The 23,595-nt window shown below is 51.1% G+C and overlaps 9 protein-coding genes across 9 annotated transcripts; 7 read left to right on the top strand and 2 right to left on the bottom strand.

Annotated features, from left to right (window-relative positions):
* Nucleotides 1-105: 105 nt before the first annotated feature.
* Z518_01800 (uncharacterized protein) lies at nucleotides 106-1,237 on the top strand (the record flags this gene model as incomplete). The annotated part of the gene is made up of 2 exons (XM_013422398.1): nucleotides 106-438; nucleotides 506-1,237. The coding sequence occupies 2 exons, from the start codon at nucleotides 106-108 to the stop codon at nucleotides 1,235-1,237; spliced, it is 1,065 nt and encodes a 354-aa protein (XP_013277852.1).
* Nucleotides 1,238-1,622: 385 nt separating this feature from the next.
* Z518_01799 (uncharacterized protein) lies at nucleotides 1,623-3,825 on the top strand (the record flags this gene model as incomplete). Its single annotated transcript, XM_013422397.1, has 9 exons — nucleotides 1,623-1,870; nucleotides 1,927-1,987; nucleotides 2,058-2,265; nucleotides 2,321-2,383; nucleotides 2,433-2,516; nucleotides 2,572-2,599; nucleotides 2,648-2,987; nucleotides 3,034-3,582; nucleotides 3,646-3,825. The coding sequence occupies 9 exons, from the start codon at nucleotides 1,623-1,625 to the stop codon at nucleotides 3,823-3,825; spliced, it is 1,761 nt and encodes a 586-aa protein (XP_013277851.1).
* Nucleotides 3,826-7,077: 3,252 nt separating this feature from the next.
* Z518_01798 (uncharacterized protein) lies at nucleotides 7,078-8,788 on the top strand (the record flags this gene model as incomplete). The annotated part of the gene is made up of 2 exons (XM_013422396.1): nucleotides 7,078-8,340; nucleotides 8,396-8,788. The coding sequence occupies 2 exons, from the start codon at nucleotides 7,078-7,080 to the stop codon at nucleotides 8,786-8,788; spliced, it is 1,656 nt and encodes a 551-aa protein (XP_013277850.1).
* Nucleotides 8,789-9,884: 1,096 nt separating this feature from the next.
* Nucleotides 9,885-10,840, bottom strand: Z518_01797 (uncharacterized protein; the record flags this gene model as incomplete). Its single annotated transcript, XM_013422395.1, has 2 exons — nucleotides 9,885-10,585; nucleotides 10,651-10,840. 2 exons carry the CDS (start codon nucleotides 10,838-10,840, stop codon nucleotides 9,885-9,887), a joined length of 891 nt encoding a protein of 296 aa, XP_013277849.1.
* Nucleotides 10,841-11,816: 976 nt separating this feature from the next.
* Z518_01796 (uncharacterized protein) lies at nucleotides 11,817-13,095 on the top strand (the record flags this gene model as incomplete). The annotated part of the gene is made up of 2 exons (XM_013422394.1): nucleotides 11,817-11,868; nucleotides 11,942-13,095. The coding sequence occupies 2 exons, from the start codon at nucleotides 11,817-11,819 to the stop codon at nucleotides 13,093-13,095; spliced, it is 1,206 nt and encodes a 401-aa protein (XP_013277848.1).
* Nucleotides 13,096-14,325: 1,230 nt separating this feature from the next.
* On the bottom strand, nucleotides 14,326-16,110 carry Z518_01795 (uncharacterized protein; the record flags this gene model as incomplete). The annotated part of the gene is made up of 1 exon (XM_013422393.1): nucleotides 14,326-16,110. One exon carries the CDS (start codon nucleotides 16,108-16,110, stop codon nucleotides 14,326-14,328), a length of 1,785 nt encoding a protein of 594 aa, XP_013277847.1.
* Nucleotides 16,111-16,512: 402 nt separating this feature from the next.
* Z518_01794 (uncharacterized protein) lies at nucleotides 16,513-17,391 on the top strand (the record flags this gene model as incomplete). The annotated part of the gene is made up of 3 exons (XM_013422392.1): nucleotides 16,513-16,536; nucleotides 16,614-16,860; nucleotides 16,916-17,391. 3 exons carry the CDS (start codon nucleotides 16,513-16,515, stop codon nucleotides 17,389-17,391), a joined length of 747 nt encoding a protein of 248 aa, XP_013277846.1.
* A 728-nt stretch (nucleotides 17,392-18,119) lies between these two features.
* Z518_01793 (uncharacterized protein) lies at nucleotides 18,120-19,871 on the top strand (the record flags this gene model as incomplete). The annotated part of the gene is made up of 1 exon (XM_013422391.1): nucleotides 18,120-19,871. One exon carries the CDS (start codon nucleotides 18,120-18,122, stop codon nucleotides 19,869-19,871), a length of 1,752 nt encoding a protein of 583 aa, XP_013277845.1.
* A 1,463-nt stretch (nucleotides 19,872-21,334) lies between these two features.
* Z518_01792 (uncharacterized protein) lies at nucleotides 21,335-23,407 on the top strand (the record flags this gene model as incomplete). Its single annotated transcript, XM_013422390.1, has 9 exons — nucleotides 21,335-21,478; nucleotides 21,551-21,790; nucleotides 21,847-22,006; nucleotides 22,066-22,149; nucleotides 22,224-22,320; nucleotides 22,368-22,596; nucleotides 22,660-22,837; nucleotides 22,899-23,148; nucleotides 23,239-23,407. The coding sequence occupies 9 exons, from the start codon at nucleotides 21,335-21,337 to the stop codon at nucleotides 23,405-23,407; spliced, it is 1,551 nt and encodes a 516-aa protein (XP_013277844.1).
* Nucleotides 23,408-23,595: the final 188 nt, after the last annotated feature.

Raw genomic sequence — 23,595 nt, 5'->3', positions numbered from 1 at the left:
CGTCACTGAGTCAGCCACCTTAGGCCCCAAAGACCGTAAAAATAGGCATTTTGGTCGAGGAGGTAATAACGTGCACTGCTTTCAGACTCAAAGCAAATTATCGCTATGGATCAGACAGCGATCAGAGCCCCAGAAATCACAGTTGGGACCCGATATTCGTTCCTTTACGCCGTGTACCTTCACGCCACGGCTGCAGCACTCAGAGCCTTAGTGTCCTACGTCAATGGCCGCCACGAAGGATTTGATAAAGACTTAGAGATCCCAACGCCGGGGCTTGGGTCCGGCAGAGTTAAAGTCTCTGTGTGTTTACCTTCTGGATACAAAGACACGGCAAAAGACGAAAATCCACTGCCTCTAGTAGTGGTCCTCGAAGGGGGAGGGTTCGTGCTGGGCCAGCCAAAAGACGGGAGGAAGAACGATCGGTTAATGGCAGACGAGGTATGACGATCAAAACCCCCCGTCAAAACATTACAGTCTCTATCTAAATCTGTCATCTTTCTTATAGACTGGGGCGGTGGTGATCTCGGTGGATTACGCAAAGTCGCCACGCTTCGAGTATCCCCACGCTCTTCTGCAGATCTGGGCCGTGTTGAAATGGGCTCTCTCCAAGGACGCCACGAGTGAAGGACTCTTTGTTGATCCATCACGGGTTGCTGTGCTAGGGAACTCGGCTGGAGGGAATCTCACAGCAGCACTATCACTCTTGGTCTCTTTCACTTCGGGACCTTGTGCGCAGTTCAGAGATGGCCTGCGAGCTCGCTTCAGGCAGGTTCTCCAAGTTTTAATCTATCCCAGTGTCCAGTTGCAATCACCATACTCGGAGCGCTGGTTGCAGGGCGATACAGAAGTCCGGGAGAAAAGCCTGCCGATATGGGCCGCAGAAATGATGGAAGCGTCGTATCTCCCACCGTACATTGATAAACACCAGATTTTTGTGGCGCCTTTGACGGCGGAAGTTGAATTACTGAAGCAGCTAAGACTTCCGCCAGCTCTAGTCATAAATGCAGGGATGGATTGTCTGAAATATGAATCTCGTGCGTACGCAGAGAAGCTACAGCAAGCTGGCGTCAACGTATCCGTCAGAGAGTATCCGCAGGCCATCCATGGGTTTACGCATTATAAGGAGGGTGACAAGGACTACCGGAAGGAAGATGTCGAAGGCAGCTGGCGAGAGATCTGCAATGCTCTGAAGGCCGCATTTGATACACCACCCACTCAATTAAATAGCCATATCTAGAACGGTATAAAACGGACACTCTCGGCCTGATTCATTCGTAATGATATTCGGGGACCGAGATGTGGAGCTGGTACACAGAGCTACTGGATCCATGGCCGAGCAACTGAGGTCATCAAGTCCGTGTCAGTCTGCAACTTCAACTTCCCTCTCCCCCCACAATGCATCCCTCGCCATCGCTCGCCTCATGTCAGTTTGTAACTTCCCTCAGTCCACAATGCACTCCTCACAGTCAGGAGGCCCATTGTCAGACCGCATGAGACATTCGGGGATAGATCTCTATAAATCTTGATTTTTTCCATGTCCAGTGCCTTGAGCAAAGTTCGTCACCTTCCATCAAGTCTATCGTGAGGTCCAAGACACACCCGTGTCAAATATCCAACTCAGAATGGGTTCCATTGCCGTCACCCACGAGCCTGAAGTAGGCGAGCGTCTTCCAAACGGGCTGCTTAATCAATGGCATTCTCAACCTCGGAAACTGAGGATCATCCATGTCGGCGCCGGCGCCACGGGCCTCTGCACAGCTTTTAAAATGGAGCGACAACTGACCGACTACGAGCTGGTGCTGTATGAAAAGAATGACGAGATCGGCGGCACCTGGTACGAAAATCGATACCCAGGCTGTGCGTGCGATGTGTAAGTCCGCACGATAATGATCACTAAATCGGAAGTTTAACATACCAATGTTCCAGTCCTGCTCACATTTACACCTACACTTTTGAGCCGAATCCAAAATGGTCATCTTACTACGCCGTAAGTCGGTACAGAATCAGGACTCACAGGTCCGACTTCAAAAACTCGCTGACCATCCGTATTGGAACAGTACTCTCCAGAGATACAGGACTACTTTGTGGGATTCGCCGAGAAGTACAATCTGCGCAAATATGTCAAGCTCAAACACAAGGTTCTTGGGGCCAAATGGGACGAGGGGAAAGGCGAGTACGAAGTGAAGATTCAGAGTGGCGACAAGGTCATCACGGACTGGTGCAACATTTTGATGAACGGCTCTGGTTTGATCAACAAGTGGAGATGTAGGTGAAACGGCCGAGGTATAGTCCCGATTCTGGCTGCTGACATGATGGACAGGGCCCGAGATTGATGGCTTGCATTCCTTCAAAGGACCCTTGATCCACTCAGCCGCCTGGGACGGTAGGTTGTACCCGTCTCAGCAATGCATTCAGGTACTGACGAAACTCAGAATCGGTTGACTTCAAGGACAAGAGAGTGGCTATCCTAGGTACAGGATCTTCAGCCATTCAAATCGTTCCAGAAATACAGAAAGGTAGAACCTGTCGACTCGCAGCTAAGCCAGGCATGGAACTAAGGCATCCGTTTAGTCGCAACGAAGCTGGTATGTTTCATGAGGTGAGTTACGTGACCAGCACCTTGAAGAGAATTGCATTGACTACGCAGGAACCCAACATGGATCGCTCCTCCGATGCCTCGTGTGCAGGTCGATGCCGCCCTGCCAGACGGTGATCACCCTAACAAGGAAGCGGACAACCCGGATATCAAGCAATACTACTACAAGCCACATGAGATCCAAAAATTTGAGTCGGATCCTGAATTCCTGCTTAACTACCGCAAGAAGATTGAATACGCAATCAACCAGGGGTTCGCAATCTTTTATAAAGACTCGGAAGCCTCCAAGATGGCAGAGAAGTATATGAAAAATGACATGATCCGACGACTACAAAACCACCCTGAACTCACCAAGAAGCTGATCCCAACTTGGTCGGTTGGTTGCAGGCGAGTTTTTCTCCTCACTCCGGCCGTACGCGGCCAAATTTCCTCTGGAGCTAAACATCGACAGGCGCCTCACACCGGGTGATGGCTATCTGGAAGCCCTCATCAAGTCCAATGTAGAGCCGGTGTATGATGAGATTATCGAAATTACCAACGACGGACTGCGTACTGGCGATGGTAGCTTCCACGAGGTGGACATCATCGTTTGTGCTACAGGATTTAACATGGCGTGGACGCCTCATTTCCAACTCACTGGCATCAACGGTCAAGATATCAAATATTCATGGAGCCCGAACCCTAACTGTTATCTCGGGATGGCGGCACCGGGCTTCCCCAATTACTTTGTCATAAATGGTCCTAGAGGTAATCTGTGCAACGGTACTGTGCTTCCGTGCCTCGAAACCGAAATTGAATATGTGATCAAGGCCGCGAAAAAGATGCAAACAGACCGCATCAAGGCGATGGACGTCTCTGCAGACATCACCACCAAGCTCAACGAGTACGTAGACAAATGGCATACGACGGGTGTCTGGTCCAGTGACTGCAAAAGCTGGTACAAGAACAACACTGTGGATGGTAAGATCATGTGCTGGGGGGGATCGGTATGCTACAACCACTCCCCACCGCGTGTTGTGTCTTGCTAATTAGGTGCCCTCCTTTCTCAGTCTATCCATTTCCTTAAGTGTATCAAATACCCCCGCTGGGAACACTGGAACATGTCTTATCTGGACGACGACCCATGGGGGTTCTTGGGCAACGGAAAGACAGAAGGCGAGACCAAGGGTGATTACGATATGATGACCCCCTATCTGCGCAACTCGGATGTTGAATGGGACATCTCTTAGAAAGGGGGTCCAAGAAGCTCTTAACACTGTCCCCCCGATATGGGCCAACCAATTGTGCCTGTTGAATAGTTATAGATCTGGAAGAATGAATCTACATTACACAACAAACATAGACTAGGCGGGTATGAACGCCACAGTCTTTCATACCTTCTCTTGTAGTAGTATTGTGTGTGTGGCTATAGTTCCGTAAGGAAGCAATAGGAACGGTTTCCTAGACTTCGGGGGGTTACAATGAGCATCATCGCATAACGATATCCTCTCTCACTGTCTCTACCGGCATGGTTGTTGCTTGGACCCTACACAGTCGGTTGGACTCAGCCATAGAACATTGGGGCCAACAAACTATACTATGTATAGGAGCTGAATGTGGGGGCCAATGGCCACATTGTGTATGTAAACTTGATGGTCACCAGTTGCAAGAAGGCAAGGCTTCAGTCCTTTGCCATTCCCCACCCTATTCTTGTGTACACGTGATTTCTCTCTGCCATACCCTCTGCACGTTACAGCTGTACAGTCATAACTGCCAATCATGACTGGCGTGTTGAAGATACAAACATCTAATGGTGCTGAACAGTTGCTAGCACTCCTTTTCCTTCAGGAAAAGAGGTTCACTATTATGCAGGAGATAGGTGTCAAACTGGGGAACAACTTGAGATGTATTGAACGCTCTGTCTTCCTTGCGACTGATCCTGCCAGGTTGCTGGTATATATACACGTTAGGTTAACCCCTTTTCTTCTTCTATTTCTGCCCTTATATTCTACATAGAGGTGATAACCTCTTTTTCCAATAAAGGGGCTCTCAGGAGAACCTTGTTCGACAATAGGGGTCACTGCTATGCAGGAGATAGAGGCAAGAAAAGGAGAAGAATAGGGGCAACCAAACGTGTACATATTTCAGCAAGCTGGCAGAGCAACTTGTAGAAGAGAAACAACTCATAACTTCATGGCGGCTATAGCGACAGTCATAACTGTCGGTAAATGGCAGTCACCGTGGTCTTGTCCATGCTTTCTCAAGCGCCAGGAGAACCATGCCTTTTGAGCGGATGTCACTCCACGACAAGACTGTTGAACAGTGCAAGTTGCTGCGTAACTAATGGCGACAGGAAGTAATTCAGCAGCCTCAACCAGCAGCTAATTACACCAACGTCGACGACGAGATAGAATATCAATTTCCTGATTCGGAAGGTAACTTCAGATATCTTCAGCGAATCATTGTGACACCGCGGCGCAGAATTTCAGAGAAGGGAGCTTCGCTTGACAGTGTTCCTATTTAGCAAATACGATTCGAATCATCGGGAATGTCTCGGGAGAGCGACAACCCACGGCGACCCGCGTACCATAGCGACGATGCTAAACACCAATCGGGCTTAGTTGTGCGAGCGTTGTCTGTACCTGGCCGGAGGTAGAGTCAAGAGAATGCGCACTCACACTGCGAGATACAACTAGGCAAAAGAGCATGGATTCATTCAAGACTAACAGGAAGCTCACAGGGCGTCAGGACGGCCCTGAAGGGGTCGGCAGCGAGGTTACGAGGCGGTAGGAAGACTACAGAGGCGACAGATAGGCTACATAGGCGGCAGAGAGGGTCTGACACGCCAACTATGTGAGGGAGGCCAGGTGGATGGAAAGGTACTTCAAATCCCTAGGAAAAATGGGGGGTTTTCAGGTACCTTTCCATCATGCGGACAACGCTCGCACAACTAGGCGCGATTGATGTTTAGTGACGTCGCTGTGGTACGCGAGTCGCTCTCCCGAGACATTCCCGAATCACAGTCAGGTATTGCCTATTTCGGTAAGCCGTAGCCTAGGCTTTCTATCCATAATTCTATTATGGAAGGTTTTCTGTATGGAATAAGAGATGCGCTCCCTTATCGAAAGTTATTCTATATATATCCATTAGGAGAGGTCCAAAGGTCACAGCTAATATGGATTTTAGAGCTCGCACGAGCAAGGACCTCCTCGATCACGACCCTCTTCGCCTGGATAAACTCATCCTCCATCCCCTGATTTGACGAGATAGCCTTTCATTGATCTATTCGAAGACTGCAACATTGCTCGAAAGCTGTCATCTTCAACAACAAATGAGATATGACGCTCGACTATCGACCGGATAAGATGGTACCGAAATGTGTCGACATTTACGGTTTGTACTAGTCCTTAGAGAGCTGCCTCAGACCTCGTCATCCGCATCGATACTCTTCCTCGATCGCTTTTGATTAACAACACTATCAAGAATAATACTTTGCTTCATTCGGGGGTGCCTGCGAGCATTAGATGTTGCCTCCTTACTTGGCGCGTGCTCGGTACGAAGCCATACTTGCTTTGAATAGAAGAGCTTGGTCGATGGGATACTTGCTGAGGGTGGCGGCGGTAAGTTGGATGAAGAGACAGAAGGGGAGGTGGTAAATTGACTGTTAGTCATTTTTGCAACGCTAGGGTCCACAGGCAGTGAAACGACAATGAGGTCGATAGGTAGATGAAGATATATCATTTATGTACGCCGCTGGTGATCGGCCGGCCGGATATCAATTCCGGTGATTCGAATCACGATAACAACGGACTCGTATTTGCTAAATACAGCATTTGCCGAGAGTGATTCGAATCACGGTTTGATAAATAGGAACACTGGTCGCCTGAAGCGCGCTTGGCCGTCGCTTGCCAGTGAGGACAAGCCCCATGCTCCGTATTCCGGTTCCGCATTGTTGATGTCAGTCGACCTGACCTAAGCCAAAAGTGCCACGGGGTCTTCAACAGACCAGCCATGAACTAGGGACCACATAGCCGAGAGGCATTCTTTGAATCTCGTCCCAATATAAATCCTTGGTTGAAGAAGACCATGGAAACGGCAGTCGCTAGTAGAGGCACGAATTATTCTACGAAGGGTAAGGTGACGGCGTAGGTTCAGCAGTCCGTCTCTTTGGGGCCATGGCTGGCGAAAAGGCGCCTTGCTTCCCAAAGAAAGGACACCTGTGAAGACGAGAGACCACTTGTGAAGGACTAATGATGTCGTCTCAATGCATGCCAGGAAGTAGACCTTGTTGGGAACGCAGCTGTAGGTTTTGGAGCATGCCCCCAACTACTCTCTAGACTCTAAGTTTTGCCTATGGGAGGGATGAGGATCGTGCATATAAAAGATACAGGCCCTCTAGACACCTGCCTATTAGATGCTTATTCTCCTCTTCTCCTCTTTGTCCCAGATCAAGTTAGTCCGCACATTCTCCAAAGCATCTTTGCACTGTCCCAGTCATCCTCATGACAACCAAGGCTTCAGCACAAACCTTGGAGAAAGATGAAGTCCAGGAGCAAAATATCGAGGACACGCACGTTCGTGCCCAGCTTGCTGCTCAATCCATTGCGTTCGAGAAAAGCCTGACCTTCTGGCAAGCCCTGACCCTTTACTGGCGGTCTTCCTTATGGGTCTTGTACGGATTGCTGCTCGCTTTCAACTATGGCATGGATGGAATCATCGCCGGCTACCAAGTCTCGGTACCCAAGTTTCGGGAAGACTACGGGACACCCTACCCGACCGGCACCGGCGTGTACTACATCATCCCGGGCAGGTGGCTTTCCATCTTCAGCGGTGTCTCGCAAGCATGCGGCATTTTGGGATCCATCCTCGCCGGATGGCTTGCCGACAAGATCGGTCGGAGATATGCCAATGCCATCTCGTGTGTCATATCGTTGGCCGGAGTCTGCGTGCAATATTGGTCCAAGGGCTCCCTAGGTGTTCTCTGCGTGGGCAAAGCAATCAACGGCATTCCCTGTGGCATGTGGCTTGTCTTGAGTCCATTGTATGCCTCGGAGGTGTCATGTCTCCGCCTCCGGGGTGTGCTGAGCGCCCTGACCAATACCATCCTCTTGGCTGGCGTGTTCCTCTTCACGGGAGTCATGTATCATCTCGGCGCACTCCCATACCGGTCTTCATACATGATTCCCTTTGCGTGCCAATGGATCGTGCCAGGCATCGTGTTGTTGACGTTCTGGTTCTGGCCAGAATCTCCGGTCTGGCTGGCCAGGATGGGCAAGCGAGAAGCTGCCATCAAGAGTCTCGACAGACTACATGGTCGCCATAGCAAGATCGACAAGACGGCGCTCCTGGCGCAGATCGAAGAGACTTTGGACATGGAGAGAACGATGAACAGCCGAAGCGCACAAGATAGTAACAGTTATTTGGAAGCCTTCTCGAAATCTCATCGACGCCGGACAGTGATCGTCATGTTCGTGTATTGTTGTCAGTATCTATCCGGAAATACCTTTGTCATCGGCTATCAGGCGTATTTCTATCAACTCATCGGGTATTCGACGCAAAAGTCTCTTCTTCTCGGATTGCTTCACACCAGTTTCCTGTTTGTCACCAACATAATCGCTTGGTGTGTCATCGCCAAAGTTCGACGGAGGCCCCTGATTGTGTGGGGACAATTTCTCGCGGCCATTTGCCTCTTTCTTATCGGTGGACTGTCCGTCGTCGGGACCCCCGCGGCGTACCGTGGAGTTGTCGGGCTGATGTTCATCTGGGTAAGTGAACGTGGTTGAGCCTTGGGGTCGACTTCGCGTGGCTGACTTGGTCCAGGGATTCTTGTACGAGATCTCCCTGGCGACAGTGGGATGGACCGTCGGAAGCGAGATACCGGCGCTCCGCATGCGATCTCGCACCCAAGGTCTGGGGAACGTGGTTTTGAGCTTCACGAGTTGGGTGACGGCCTTCATATTCCCATACGTGTTCAATCCCGACACGGGCAATCTCGTCGGTAAAGTCGGCTTCGTCTTTGGAGGCACCACCTTCATCGGCTTTGTCGGTACCTTTTTCTTGTTACCGGAGGGAAGGGACCGAACTGCAGCGGAAATGGATATTCTGTTTGAGAGGAAGACGCCCACGAGGGAGTTCCACACCGCCACCGTGACCGTGACCGAAGACACATTCCGGGGGGGATCAGGCGAACAAGAAATGCCTATAAAAGCTTGAGAGCTCCGAGCGAGTCGACAAGGGAAATTCCTCTGTTTGAAGCTAAAGGGGTCCCAGGCTGCGTTAAAACCAGATGCCTTTTGTGCTGAAAGCTGCCCAAAAAAGGTCCAGTCTCTATCGCGCGACTGATTTTGTTGCTATATACCAACACAGCGTTGACAGAAGTCGCCACCTTTAATCTCGGTTGTGACTTGGCACCAAGGCACAGAGAAGATATCACGTCGCCCTTAGAGACACTTTCCCGCGTAGATTTGTATAGCAAAATGTCGTCGGATATGGTGCCTAGTACGGCGCCAACAACACCCTGTCGATCGTCATTCACCCCGTCAACCACCTCATTCGCAAATGCCTTGGCGGAAGTGGAAGGATCATAATCTCTTTCACTGGTGGCACTCAAGCCCCTTATCCTACGCTTCATCAGTGGGACTTTGACACGCTCTCTATCCCAGCAACGTCCGCGGAGATCGAGAGAGTTTTCTCGTCGGCGAGAAGGTTGTTGACGGTGGATCGCATTCATCTGTCGATTGAGATTGTGGAGGCGCAACAATGCATGGTTTGACCATGAATCGCTGAAGGGATGAAAGTTAATCCGCTCCGGATTACCTGATCAGGAAGGTCCAGTCGAGCAAGGAGGCGCTAAGGGAGGCGAGAGTCGCCTCCGAAGGTTGAGGAGGCGGGAGGCGGAGTAACGGAGGCGGGAGGCGGAGTAACGGAGGCGACTCCCAACAACGCTGTACCAACACTGTTTGTGTCGCCGCGGCGCGTTGAAGACTTATATAGCATTCATTCACGCGGTACGAGAGCTCGAACCAGATTTCCCGCTGTACAGCACCGACACCTTCGCCACGTCCGCTGATGTTGGACAATAGCATTGAACAAATGCTAGCCAATCATTTACAACAGACTAGGATATATTGCAACACTCGCTCAATAGCCTGTATCACCATTGACAGGCAGCAATGGTGACGTACGCTCGTTAGATAGATATATAGATGGGCTCCATCCTCCATTCATGAGGAGAGCCAGAACACTAGTTCAACAGCTGATCATGGTCTTAACGCACCAGGCCTGTATCTGGCGAGGTTTACGTCAAGGTTTAAGACCCGTCTCCCCCCCGAACAGTGTCCATTAGATAATCGCTTCTCAAAGGAGAAGATGTCGCTTTGATCCTGTCCAGAGCTATTTTCAAATCGCTGACGTAGTAGACAAGCAAAATAGTCATGACCGCCACCATCAACGTGGCATCGAAGATGTACAGGAAGATTTCGTGCGCAATCAAGTACCCGTCGTTGCCTTGCAGATATTCAACCACTCTGACGACACTTCGCACCAATATGATGATGCTGACGGCGAATAAGACTCGGACGTGTCGACGCCAGGGGATTTCGTTTTGCTGGGCCTCGGGCGTAGGATGAGCACGGATTCGTTGATAAAAAAGGATGACCGTCACGACGAAGAAGCCAAAAAAGGCGATCTGCATACATAGCCCCACCACTATGATCTTCTCCCCGATATTGAACATGTTCAGTGTCCCTGCTGACTGGATACCTCCACCGGCGGCCTGCAGTGTGAAGGAGATGACGTCGCCTACCACGAAGATGGTCGTCAGCCGCCTCACCGGCAAAAGGGATAGATGCTCGGCACGTATGGCGCGGATAAGACGACCAAGAATCATGTAGACGGAAGCAGCAAAGAGGGCAGGGGCGACGAGGATAAGGATAGCTTGCATAACAAAGCCGCCGATGGCCTGATTGTCGTAGTGCGACCAGATACGGCCGCAGTAGCCGATGGTCTCGACTGCAGACTCGTTGGTTAGCCCATCCATTGGAGTGCCCCCGAAACATGGGGTGGCTGGTGCTCACAGAGGCCGCCGATAGTGAATGCGGTAAAATACAGCGCCCGCGAGCGATATAGCCGCCAAGTATGAAGGGCCGTGAGAGTGGCAAAGATAACCACAAAGATGATGGCTGCGGGCAAAGACGGGACATAGCGGTACAATTTGAAGTTGAAACCATCATCGCGGGATTGCAAATCACTGACATAGCGGTCCATAGTGCTTCACAGAGAAAAACAAGAAGAAGGGAGGGCCACACGGTTGGAAAAAGGTTGCTAACTACTGAGTCAGCCGATTAAACGAGCGTCGCTGAAAATGCGCGGGGAGAAGATTGTAATTGAGACGACACTGATGGAAAAAAGAAGACGAGAAGAGGTACCTTTTATTGGATACGGAGGCGTGAACAAAAAAGGAATTGCCACTCTAAGTTTTAGTAAATGCGCTAGTCTCTTGAAGTAAAACGGGGAAACTCGTCTCATAGTAAATTTGTATACAACTGGGCTATGGAGGATTCCCATTTCTGAGACTATCTAAGATACACAGTTACTTGTCTAGGCAGCAATATAGGGATGGGTCAGGCATAAGTACAGTCTGGATTACGCCAATATACAACCTCGTCGTCGCCGTATACTATTTGTATCCGGGCTAATTTTCGTTAGTATTATCCACTCAACAGGCGACTCTGAATTTGTCTCTCCGGGCGTCATGATACCTAAGACTTACCTAGAGGGCGCCTGCGTTTAGGCGCTCTCTAGGCAGCCGTTAGGCAGATAGCGCCTATAAGCACTGCCAAGAGTCACGTGTAAGATAAATCATACTAACAAAAATTAGCCTGGTTATGGAACTTGTTTGGACCTCTATCACTAAAAACTAGCGCCGCAATTCGTACATCCTTCTGCATAATAGAGGGAAGCTCGGATAGGGGTTGAGACAGCTCGGGCGTTACCAGCTGTCCATTTCTCTCCTCTAGAAAGCAGCAATCATTTGCCGATGGCGGAATACGCTCTTTTTCTGCCAAGCTCTCTACAAGTGGGTTCACGGAGAACCAATCAGATGGAGTGGTCGTCGGCGCCGCTTAGCTAGCGTCAATTGTGCAAAGAGCGTATTTGCCTGCACCCGAAACCCGAAGATTCTCCCAATCTCGTTCGTTATTGTGCACTTGTATGTCGCCCATGATCTGGTTCCCTCGGTGCCATGGGACCGTCACGCACATCGCACCGAAAATCACGCGAAGGCTGCACCCCGTGTAAGCGGCGGCATATCAAGGTAGGGTTCGCTCAAACCTGGGCAGGCACCAATCTCATACATTGACTAATCAGTGCATCGTCGCGCTCCAAAGTGTCCAGAGCAACGACCACGGTGCAGCAACTGCATTCGCCTCGACAGAACCTGTACATGGCCCGAAGCTGTTGCCCTTAAAAGGGTGGCTTCAGAAGGCCAGTCTCGCCGCGATCGAGAGACTCCCTCAGCCTCCCATTGTGCAGCAACGACCGACACCAGCTCTCGACATCAAGGCGACACGGACGAACTGCCCCTGCAGGACCTCAGGCTCCTCCATCATTATGTCTCCAAGACCTCCAGCGTCCTCGACGAGTGTAGTGATCCCCAAATCCTCAAGATATGGCAAGATACAGTGGTGCAGATCGCTTTCGAATATCCTTTCCTCCTCCATGGTATCCTCGCCATCTCGGCGCTTCATCTAGCCCATGAATATCCGGCTGAGAGGGAATCTTTCCTCCTACAATCCTTCCGGCACCTCGAACCCTCGCTCCGCGTTGTGAAGAGCTCGATAGCCAAACCCGCCGACGCTGCCACACCTGCTTTGTTTGCCTGCGCGTGTCTGCTCGTGATCCACAGCTTTGGCGTTGGCGCCCTTGAAAAGCCGCAAGATCCTATCGGATCGATCCTCGGCATCGTGCAGCTGATACGTGGTGTGAGCGCGGTTTTGCGCAGCTCGTGGGACACTGTTCATGGCGTCCAGCTCTCCGCTCTGGAGCCCTTGGTGGCCGGTGGTCTGTCCTCGGGCGTGCCCGGCCATGTTGCTCAGATCACTGCCCTAAAGCAGCAGGTGGCATCGTTGTCGCAGTTTGACATTCCTTTTGCAGAACGGAGTGCATGCCTCGAGGCTCTGGATCATCTCGAGGCCGTCGTGCTCAAAGCAAAAGCACGCAGTGAAGAGAAGCAGGAGTCAGCGTTGGCCATTCTGTTTTCATGGCCTGTCATTGTGTCGGAAGAGTTCATGCCCCTGGTGGCACAACGTAGACAGGTGCCGCTGGCCATTATGGCGCACTTTGTCATCCGGCTCGGGGTGATTGGCCAATGTTGGTGGCTGCAAGGCTGCAACACCAGGCTGACTAACCAGGTAGAACGGATGCTGTGTGAACGCCTTCGTGTTTTCCTTGTCTGCCCGACCGATGATGTGGAGATCGCTGCGACAGTACAGGCAGGATCCAAGCCTCACCAAGGACGATAATCCCGTAAGCGTGTCGGCCAGTCACGTGAGGCTGTTTGGCTTGGCAACTTGCGCTCTTCCTTTTCGTCTTGCTAGAACAATCAATCTTCTCTCAGCCCAACACGAATAACCCTGCAGATGGGTGTACGATGAAGGTTCAGTACCATGCATTGTTTCTGATCCGTGTGTCTGGAACAAATTGGTCACGGTGATTCTTTACGGCTCAGGAGCTTCTTGTCTTATCGATTCCGAAAGGGGTCGAGCACAATCTGTCTGTCGTCCTCTGTGGGAAGAGACGCTGGGATCGGATACTCATCACATACCTGTCTTGCCGCGAGGATAGTCTTCTTCGTCGGCGACAGCATGCTCCACAGACTTCTGGTTGCCTGCCCTTTGGGTAAAGCCGAAGACAACAGCTTCCTCGGCACCCTGACACACGTGCTGGAATTGTCTGTTTCGAAGCATCTTGCCCTGCAACCACGCTGCCCGATTTCTAGCCATCGCTTGATTGATGTTTGGCCACTTTCTCGCCGTACAGCGCAGGCACATGACGCAGACCGTCAGCAAAGGCTACCGAGAGATTGACGAGAGTCCCTTTGATTAGTCTCCTGCTGGCCAGAGGTGGCGGGTATGCCGTGGGGAGTCAATGGTTTGCGGCCTCCAGGTTCAGGTCCTTCGGGGAGATTTGTTTCTGCTCGGTCAATGCCGCGCTTGCTTCAGCGGAAAGGTTCAGGGATTCCCCTCCGCGTTTAATTCCTTGAGAAGGATCGGTTTTGGACCAGCACCTGTGGAAGCCATCATGTCTCCCCCAAAATGGTTGGCGACAAATAAATTGGAGAGAAATCAGTTCGTCACAATAGGGTGGTAGGCCCGCTCTCCGAGAAATGGCTTAGTCATACGATCGCCGCTGGGCATCCGTTCCGAAGACTGTAGGCCGTAGTTCTAGCTCTACCGTGGTGTACCACGAGGCTGAATTCCATTCTAACATGGTGATGCCAAAGCAAAGCAAAGCAAGTAGACTACCGTGAGAGCATTCACCGATGAAAGGGACGTCTTGATGATCATCTATGAACTGCTTCCAAAACATTGAGCCAGCGTCGTTCCACAGAATGTTGCCAAAGCAGTTTTTGAGCTCCGAGCCACCGCCTCTAATTATCACACTTTTAACTCCCACCACTCTCAAGTGGAACAGTGCTGCAAGGACCACCAACTTCCGTTCCGTAAGTCATGCTACAAACATGGGACTGACCGTTACACCTTGGAAGATTGGGCAATATGGTCAACGGCTAGACACGCAAAGGTCATGGCGGGACCAAGAGTTGCCCCCGCGCCTCCGTACCGACGACCCATGACCGAGGCCGTTGTGTTGCCGCTAGCATATAGCTTCGGAATAGGTTTTTGGTCCGTAGCCAAAACCTGTCCGTTCTCGTCTGTCAGGAGCCCACCTTTCGTCCCCAGGTCGCCTGGGAATACTTTGACAGCGTAGAAGGGAGCCTTCTCGATGGCACCAAGGTTGGGGTTGGGTTTGACAGCGGTGTCTCCAAAGTAGTTATCATAGCTTGAGCCTCCACGGTTGAAGTCTTCGTCACGGCCTTTGCGGGCCATGTTGTTGAATCGTTGCACGGTCTCTGCGAGACCATCCTTGCTGACTCCAATCTGGTCACAAAGGTCTCCTAAGGTGTTGGCCTGGTAAAGAAATCCCGACTTCAGTGCCTGGCGAGCAGACTTCCGCGGTCCCATCGTGGCGAGAGGATAGCGTCGCGCATAAATCGAATCCATAATCAACCACGCTGGAATCGCTGTGGTCGACCTGTCCCGTGCATATTGCGCGTGAGTCGCATCAACGTATGACTCGGCCTCGTTAAAAATCCTTTTACCAGCCTTGTCGACGATAATGGAATAGGGACGCGACCGTTCCCAGAGGCCAAAATATGACGTTTGAGTAGTGTCGTCAAAGAAGCTCGGGCCCCACCAAGCATCGTCCATCAAAGCCGTCGCGGCCCCAATATCCATGCCAGCCCTGATAGCATCTCCCGTGTCGTGCGCTGGGACCGATGACCATGCCGGGTTCGTGGGCTGTTGCTGGTAATGTGCTCTCATTTCCTGATTTTTGCCGAATCCTCCGGCGGCCAAAATGACTCCATGAGATGGCATGATGTTGACATCCTTTCCATCACGCTTTACCACTATTCCCTCCACTCTCTTCTGGCCTGAACTCACGAGAAGGCGTTGCAATGGGGCATCTCTCCAGATTTCGGTGTTCCGGTCCAAATTCAATTTGAGCAGGCGCGCTGCGAGGGCGTGTCCCATTGTGACGGGATCCTGCAGAAGGAGACGATATCTCAGCCAACGAAGCATCACTTTCGTCAGGGCGGTAAAGCCTTTCAGCTGAGCAGCGGCAAGAGCCACCGTCCCTGCTTCAAAAACATGGAGTGGGAGCATCGGATAATTTGAGCTGAGATTGAAATGTTTCCTCCATTGGCCGAGCGCTCGAAGATCGACCACAGCGCTCTCGATAGTGCGACCTCCCCCCATACCTCCAGGAAGATTGGGATGGTAGTCAGGGTAGCCTGTTGAGGGAAGCCATTTGAAGCCCATGTCGCTGAGGAAGTCAACCATCTTCCTTGCATTTTGCACATAGGCTTTCCTCCGAGCATCTGAAGATTCCGGTCCAGATTCGCCGACCAGCGCATTCAAGTACTGCAAGCCTTGTTCATCACTGTCTCGAACGCCTTCGGCTTTATGGACTGTATTGTTGGGTACCCACACCGCCCCTCCGGACCACGCTGTTGCTCCACCTACTTTGCTTGACTTTTCGACGATCAATGGGCGAAGACCTCTGTAATGGCAGCGCAGGGCGGCTGTGAGACCAGCTGCCCCAGAGCCAACCACTACGACGTCTCTAGTCGTTGACGGTCCTGACGGTGTGACGACGCTGGCGTAGTGTTTATGAGCTGAAACGCGACAGGGACGTTTGCGAATTATTTGTCTCGTTCGTAGCACGAACAACGTTGCGGGATTGGAGGCAGAGAGCATTTCGACGGCAGCTGAACGGGAGAACTTCTTCCCTAGGTCCCAGGAGCACCAGCAAGATATCTTTGGGCCAGAGCCAGTCAGGTTGAAGCGTCATTCTCGACGATTCTGCGCACACTAGGCTCAAGTGTCGGATCAGTTGAGAAGAAGGACAATTATGTCATTCTCACGACGTCAGCGTAAAATCGGTCAAAAAGATAGCGGTTCAAAGCGAGAATTAGATGATATTGCCATGTCTGAACCCCACCACATTATCGGACAATATCAACTCCAGCCCCACATCCCGACAAATTCTGACTAGCCAGATGCGCTTGAAGAATGTGCTTGCAGGACTAGATAAATACCAGCGGGTTGAAGCCCGGGCTCGCATTCGCGGCTTCAGAAAGAGACGCACAATCAGGTACGATGTCCGAATACGTCAAAGACAAGGTAAATAACCTCTCCTACAACCTATCGGGCGGGCCATCTCACTACTAGAATGTTTGTTGATCATCGAACTCCCCTAGGTTGTTATTATCACAGGTGGTAGCAATGGAATCGCGGCTTCGACAGTATCCCTCTGTTTGGAGAAAGGCGCAAAGGTAGCTTCTCTGGATATCGTTGATGCTGAAGCCACCACAAACGAATCGCTCCTGAATATCCACTGCGATGTTTCGTCCGAGGAGGCTTGCAATAATGCGGTGAAACAAGTCGTGGAGAAATGGGGCACGGTGGACGTTCTGGTCAATTGTGCAGCAGTGATGGATAACATGGGTGAGTCCGTTTCCCGTCTTTGGCGACCCGGGACATAAATCTGACTGGTAGGAAGAGCGGACATCTGACTGCGCGACATCTACATGGAGTAAAGTGATAGCAGTAAACGTTAACGGGCCATTCTATCTCTCAAGAGCTGTGATACTTCAGTTTCTAACCAAGACCAATGCACACAAAGGATCAATTGTCAACATTGCCTCCACAGCCGGAATCAAAGGAGGTGATGCCGGAGTAGCGTACACGACCTCCAAACACGCAGTCATTGGTCTCACGAAGACCACGGCATGGATGTATGCCAAAGATGGTATCAGATGCAATGTCCTCATCCCAGGGGGTGTCAGAACCAACATTTTAGAGAATAGCAAGGCAAAACTGGACCCTATCGGCTCCCAAATTCTAGGCCCTATACATCAAACGATGCCGGGGTGGCTGGAACCAATCGACGTTGCACGAGCAATCGTGTTTCTGGCTGGAGCGACCGGCGTGAATGGAGCCCAATGGACAATTGATCATGGATGGTCGGTTGCTTAGGTCCTCCGAGCCGCGGTCTTGCCACAGGCCATGACCGGAAGCGCGTGGGAAAGATGGCATCGCATAAAACCACCAGAGCCATACGGAGCAACTACGGATATCTATACAGCCTTGAAATAGGTCTATCTCACGGTCAACCCGTTGCTGACTGGAGGATTCCATTCCCTGAGGCGTGGCAGCTGTCACGATGAGAGTGCAATTCTGCAGCATTGGTGTCAAAGTCTATTAATAATGAATACAACGCTCAGTTAGATGCCTAGTGTTCCAGGCTCGATCTCCACGAAAGGAGAAATTGGACCACAGCCTGAAGCTAATATGTTTGTTTGGCCCGGGCAAGTGGAATTATCTCTCGGACAGCCTGCAAGTTTATTGGTTTTCACCAGAAACTTGATACTGTGGACTCTAGATGAGGTCATTTGGTCGATGTCAGCTTGTGGAAGCGGCGCCTTTGCAACGTACAAGACACGCCATGACTCAGTCTGTCGAAATCTCAGAGCGTGCTGAGCTGATGGCTCAGCATCTACCCCGGACGGAGCACCCGCGGACAGCCTAAGGCTATGATTTCTCATGCTGAACAGTTGCGGAGACCCCGCGACTGTATTTTTCTGTCCCTATGCTTATGATATCTAGGGGATATATAATGTGGGTCAACCTTAGCTTCCAGGAGCCCGTCAGACAAACCCAAACACACAGGATAGTTTCCTCTTTGTTCGCGCCATCCGTCCATGATGTCGTTCCACAACGAGAAGTCAGAACCTCTCAACATAGTACACGACGAAGCCATCGGAAATGTCGTCAACATCGAGCCTGCACCAGAGGACGATGCCGGCACGAACTTCACATGGGATATTGAGGTTATCTTAAACCTCCTTGCTTGCTTTCTGACGTACTTTACGGCCGTATTTTCCGTCGTTGTTCCCTCAGGAGCCATCCCCTTCATCAGTCGAGCCTTTCCTGAGGAAACATCCAACAGAATTTGGATCTCAGCTTCTTTCACGGCTGCTTCATGCTCGGTTCAAGCATTCTGCGGAGATTTGAGCGATAGGCTTGGACGTAAGATTCCCATTTTGACCGGTATGCTACTCGGCATTGCTGGCACGCTCCTCAGTGGCAGAGCCTCAAACCTTAACATGGTCATCGCTGGACAAGCCCTGAGTGGAGCTGGATCTACATTGGGATTTCTGTGCATCCCCCTCTTTCAAGAGATTGTACCCAAGTCCAAGCGCCCCATGATCATGGCCGTTGCTGGAATCTTCCCTGGGACAGCCTACTCTTCGGGCAGCATTATATCCGGAGCCTTCATCAAAGGCGAAGTTGGAGGCCCAAACGACGGTTGGCGGTGCGGCTTCTACCTCTGCGCCGGTTGCTACGCCATTGCACTCCTGCTTATCGCTGTCTTCTACCACCCCAGCCCCAGGCCAAACCCGGACAACCTGCCCATGGCGCGGCGAATCCTCCAGATCGACTGGCTGGGAGTCTTCTTGGTCACCGCTGGTTTAGTCCTCTTCTTAGTTGGTCTTGAATCAGGAGGAAACCCATCGCCATGGTCATCAACTCGAGTGGTCGCCTGCCTTGTCGTCGGCGCTGGAATTATGGCTGCCTTTTGTCTGTGGGAGTGGAAAGGAACCAAAGACCCGATCCTAGGTCACGACCTGTTTGAACATCGCAATTTTGCGGTGACACTGGCAATCTGCTTTGTGGGCGGTATGGTCCTCTTCGGAGGACAGGCATTCCTCCCTCAAGAGGTCGTCTACCTCTTCACTGATGACGCTGTCCTCACTGGCGTGTGGGGACTGCCTTTCAACTTTGGTACCGTCATCGGAGCTATGGTAGGAGGAATATGGCTCGCACACAGCAAAGAGGCAAAACCCATTGTCTTCTTTACATTCTTGCTTCTTCTTCTCGGAGCGGGTTTGATGCTCGTGGTCAAGCCGGGTGTCAACTTCGCCGCGTGGCTCTTCTCCACTGGCCTGTTGGGTGCCGGAGTCGGCATTCAAACCACGGTCCTCCAAGTGATAGTTACACTGTGCACACCAGACCATCTTATCGCCGCGGCTGCCAGTGTGTCCAACGCTGTCCGGGCCTTGGGGGGAAGCATCGGTGTTGTGATCTTCTCCCAGGTCCTCGCCGCCAAGGCAAAGACTCTGGTACCCGATGAAATTGCGAAAAGAGTTGTGGAAGTCGGCCTTCCCCTATCTTCGGTCCCAGCTTTTGTTGGAGCGATTTTAACACAAGACACCTCCCAGATCGCACAAATTCCAGGCGTCACGCCCGAAATCCTAGCGGCCGCTGCTGCCGCTACTCGCTGGGGCTATTCAGCATCTTTCAAATATGTTTGGTACTCCTTGATTCCCTTTGCAGTGGTGTGCATGGGGCTCTCTCTCCTCCTGAAGCCGACAGGCGCCCAAATGACCGACACAGTGTCCGCAGGTATACAGCGACGGAATGAACCCAAAAATCAAGCCAAGCAAGATGATTAGAGAGGACTAAAGCTCTTGTCTTTGTTTCGAGTGAGCGTGCACCGGCCACAGCATCAATTTTACAACGATCAAGAAAAGTTGTTGATAGGTCTGTTTGTATCGAATGAATCTGGTACTGGTGTCCCCTTACAGCCCTTCATGAAGTTGATAGCATAGTCAACCCATCCGATAATCTTAAGACCTCTTATCCTTGATAGATCCTCGGCTCGGAAGTTGACGTGTGACCCTCTGACACGAGTGCCCTAACATCAGAATAGCTGCACAGGTCAAGATTGTTAGGGAATCCTGGGCCAAATTGCAGAAAATGCAATTGTTTCGCTCACCGATCACGAGGTACGGCACGTAGTATCTGCATAAACCATTCTTCTCCCGAATGGTATATCTTTTCTACGAAATAATATCTAGAATACAAGTCTATGTTCCTATGGCAATCTGCACGAAGAAGACCAGGAGTTGAAGAGGCAGCAGGACGTGGTCTACAAAGAATCAGATGCAGTAAATTAGTAATCTTCGGTTTAATGCGGGAAATGATAGGTGGAAAGGAACTGCTGAGGGAAACTGACCTTGGACGAGAGCATTGTCCAGCCAGAGACTTATCGGGAGATGATAGGCGGCTTCAAGATACGCGTAACCCACGAACCAGAGCGGCGGGCTGATAAAGAAACGGTCTTTTGACGTAGGGACGTAATCACGTCGTGTCTTGTCCAAGAGAGCAGGACGCAGGAAGTCTGGATATAATGGAGGGAGGTCGACAACTGAAAAGAGGCTGGTGAGAACACACAACAAAGGCAGCAGTAGAATGGGGACGCTCATTCAACATAATCATCAAGCAGAAAACTAGATAGAACACATCCAAACAATCTTTTCAAACAGAATCAAGGACGTTAGGCAAAGGGAACACCGGTGAGCGTAGTCTTATTGAGCCTAAAAAGAGACGCAAATGGGAATAGCGCTTTTCACAGGCAGTCTAAATTCATGTCAACCAAGGGATTTCTCTCTAATTGAGGTCCTGCCTCACAGGTTTATATAGATAAAGAGTGTCGCCACCTTTCTCTGTCTCCGTGCTCAGCCTATATGTGAGATCCTTGTGTTTTATCGCCACAGGTAACATATTGCCACACACTGTTCGACAGTATCCCCGTGGCGTTATCGATTCCACCTCTTTTGAACTCTCTTGACTTCATCGTGCTGTCGTGCTTGTCGTCGTCGTGTTGGTAGTGCAGGACGCGCAACCCCTGAGCTGCCAGCACGTCCCCGTCTGCTATTGGATTCGTTATGGATATCTCTGTGTGGGGAGAAGATGTGGGGAACAATTCTGTCGACTATGACCGAGGCGTTCCAATGAGTCAGCCCGGCTGACGGCAGTCAGGGCTCGATTCCGAACGGGGGCAAGTTTCCTGGTAACTTATCTATGGGTCCGCTATTGCGAGGGTTTTGTTGAATTGTTGCATCCAAGGCAGAAGATGGCTCACGACGCGACGCGAACAGACATTCTTTCGGGGAGCACCGCCCTTCAGGGGGTTCCTCATTTTACCACTTCGCATATTGTCCTCGCCGTTCTGACTGTCCTGTTGACGTCCAAGTGGTACAGTAATTATCAGAAGAGGGTAAGTGTCGCTATTTCCCCATAATCCAACCTCCAGGTTATGGCGGAGGTACGAGGCTGAAGCTTCGAAAAGGTCAAAGTCCCTGGGATCGGATATAGCGCCTGGCCGATTCTCTCCTCGTGGATCGCGGCTTTCAAGTTCATGCGGTCCCCCGTCGAGTTGACAAGGCAGGGCATCGAAAAACACAACCGGGGTTTCTTCCGCATCTCGACTCTCCAGGGCGAGTATGTCCTGATCGCGCAGAGGGACAAAATTGCCGAGTATGTAAAGGCCCCGGACGATGTCCTAGGCTTCCAAGAAGCTGCCAATGATGTGTGTATCAATGCGAAAAATGTCCGTCCATACGATGGTTGTTGACTGAGAATAAGCAACAACAAATCGAGTACACGATGGGTTTTGGTGTGGCTTTCAGGACGTACCACACGCCTGTTGTGCGGATACAGCTAACGCAGAGCCTCAAAACTCATATCCCTGCAATGATGGACGAAATGAGCCTCGCTCTTGACGACATGATCGGATCCCCTTCAGGTAATTCCGTGTGATGATTTGGTTGTCTCCGAACAAGTTGCTTACCATAGCTACCACAGAGTTTCAACAATTTGCCCTGTACGACATCATTGCCATGGCAGTTGCACGGACCAGCAGTCGGGTTTTTGTTGGACCCATACTGTGTAAGCTGCACCCTGCGCAAGGGGGCTCCTAGCAAACATGTTCTTTCAGGGCAACTGTCTAACTGGAAAACCAGCCAGGAACAAAGAGTACCTTGAAAACGCAATAAACTACGCAGCAGCGGTAGTGATCTCTGCAGAGCTCGTCCGCATGTTCCCGCCTTGGCTCAAGAGGTGGGTTATTGCCACCCTACCGAATATCTACTGACATCTAGTCAAAGTATTCTGATCAAAGTTGCGCCGGTGACATGGTACCGTCGTAGGAGCCTCAAATTCCTCAGACATATCATTCAAGACAGACTGGACGGCAAACTGGACGAGAATGGACAGAAACCTGATGATTTGATTCAATGGCTAGTTGACGCTGCACCGCCGATCGAAAGGACGATTCCGCAGTTGGCAGAACGTATCATGGCTCTCAACGTGGCTTCTATACATACCACGACGATGGTAAGGTGTCTCTATCTAGCCTTCTCAGTCTTCAACCGTCCATGCTGAGTAACTGGTTTCCAGACTCTCTCAGGGGCCCTTTACTGCCTTGCCGCTGAGCCAGAGAAGTACACTGCGGAACTGAGAGCCGAAGTCTTAGAGCATGCCCCCGATGGCAACATAACCAAAGACACTTTGGTGAAACTGGTGAAGATGGACAGCTTCCTCAGAGAAGCTGGGAGATTCAACAACGCTGGACTTCGTAAGCATTTATGAGTCTTTCCCAGGGAAAGAGACCAAGGCGCCCTGATGCTGTGAAACAGTCTCCATGCAACGGAACGCAAAGAAAAAATTCACATTCTCTGACGGGACGGTTATACCTCCCGGAGCGAAAGTCGGAACACCACTCCTTTTTGTTCATCGAGATCCCGCCCTCTACGACAACCCCGAGGTATTTGACGGCTTTCGCTTCAGCCGGCTGAGAGAGAATGCGGAAACTGGACAAGCGATCAAATATACCATGATCAGCACCGATCCTGCCTATCAGCTCTTCGGACACGGGAAACACGCTTGGTGAGTTCCTACGGGAAGCCCTGCTCATTGTGGAGAGGGGATCTGTTGCTCCTTGCTTCCCGGGCGAGTTTTGATCCTAATGTTCACCAGTCCCGGCCGCTTTTTTGCAGTCACGGAGATGAAGTTGCTCTTTTCTCTCATTCTACTTCGGTATGATCTCGCTCTGGAGCCAGGGACGGGTCCGAAACCGATTTACGTTGCCACGATGTGTTTGCCTGACACGAAGTTGAAGGTCTTGATGAAGAAGGCTGTCTCCTGATTACGTATTGGTATGTGAAAGGATGCTTGGAATGCATAGCATCCGTCGGTATATACGCAAGACAACGTCATCACGAATGAATTCAGACTGTTATGGTCCGCTGTCAATTTCGAGTTTAGACTTGGCTATGTAGGGAGATGTTGATGCCGACGCTATTGATATTGTACACAGTTGAAGCGGATGCCAGA

The sequence above is a fragment of the Rhinocladiella mackenziei genome (assembly GCF_000835555.1).
Source record: "Rhinocladiella mackenziei CBS 650.93 unplaced genomic scaffold supercont1.1, whole genome shotgun sequence".
NCBI lineage: Eukaryota > Fungi > Ascomycota > Eurotiomycetes > Chaetothyriales > Herpotrichiellaceae > Rhinocladiella > Rhinocladiella mackenziei.
Note: the sequence above shows the minus strand (reverse complement) of the source record. Positions and strands in the feature narration are given on the sequence as shown.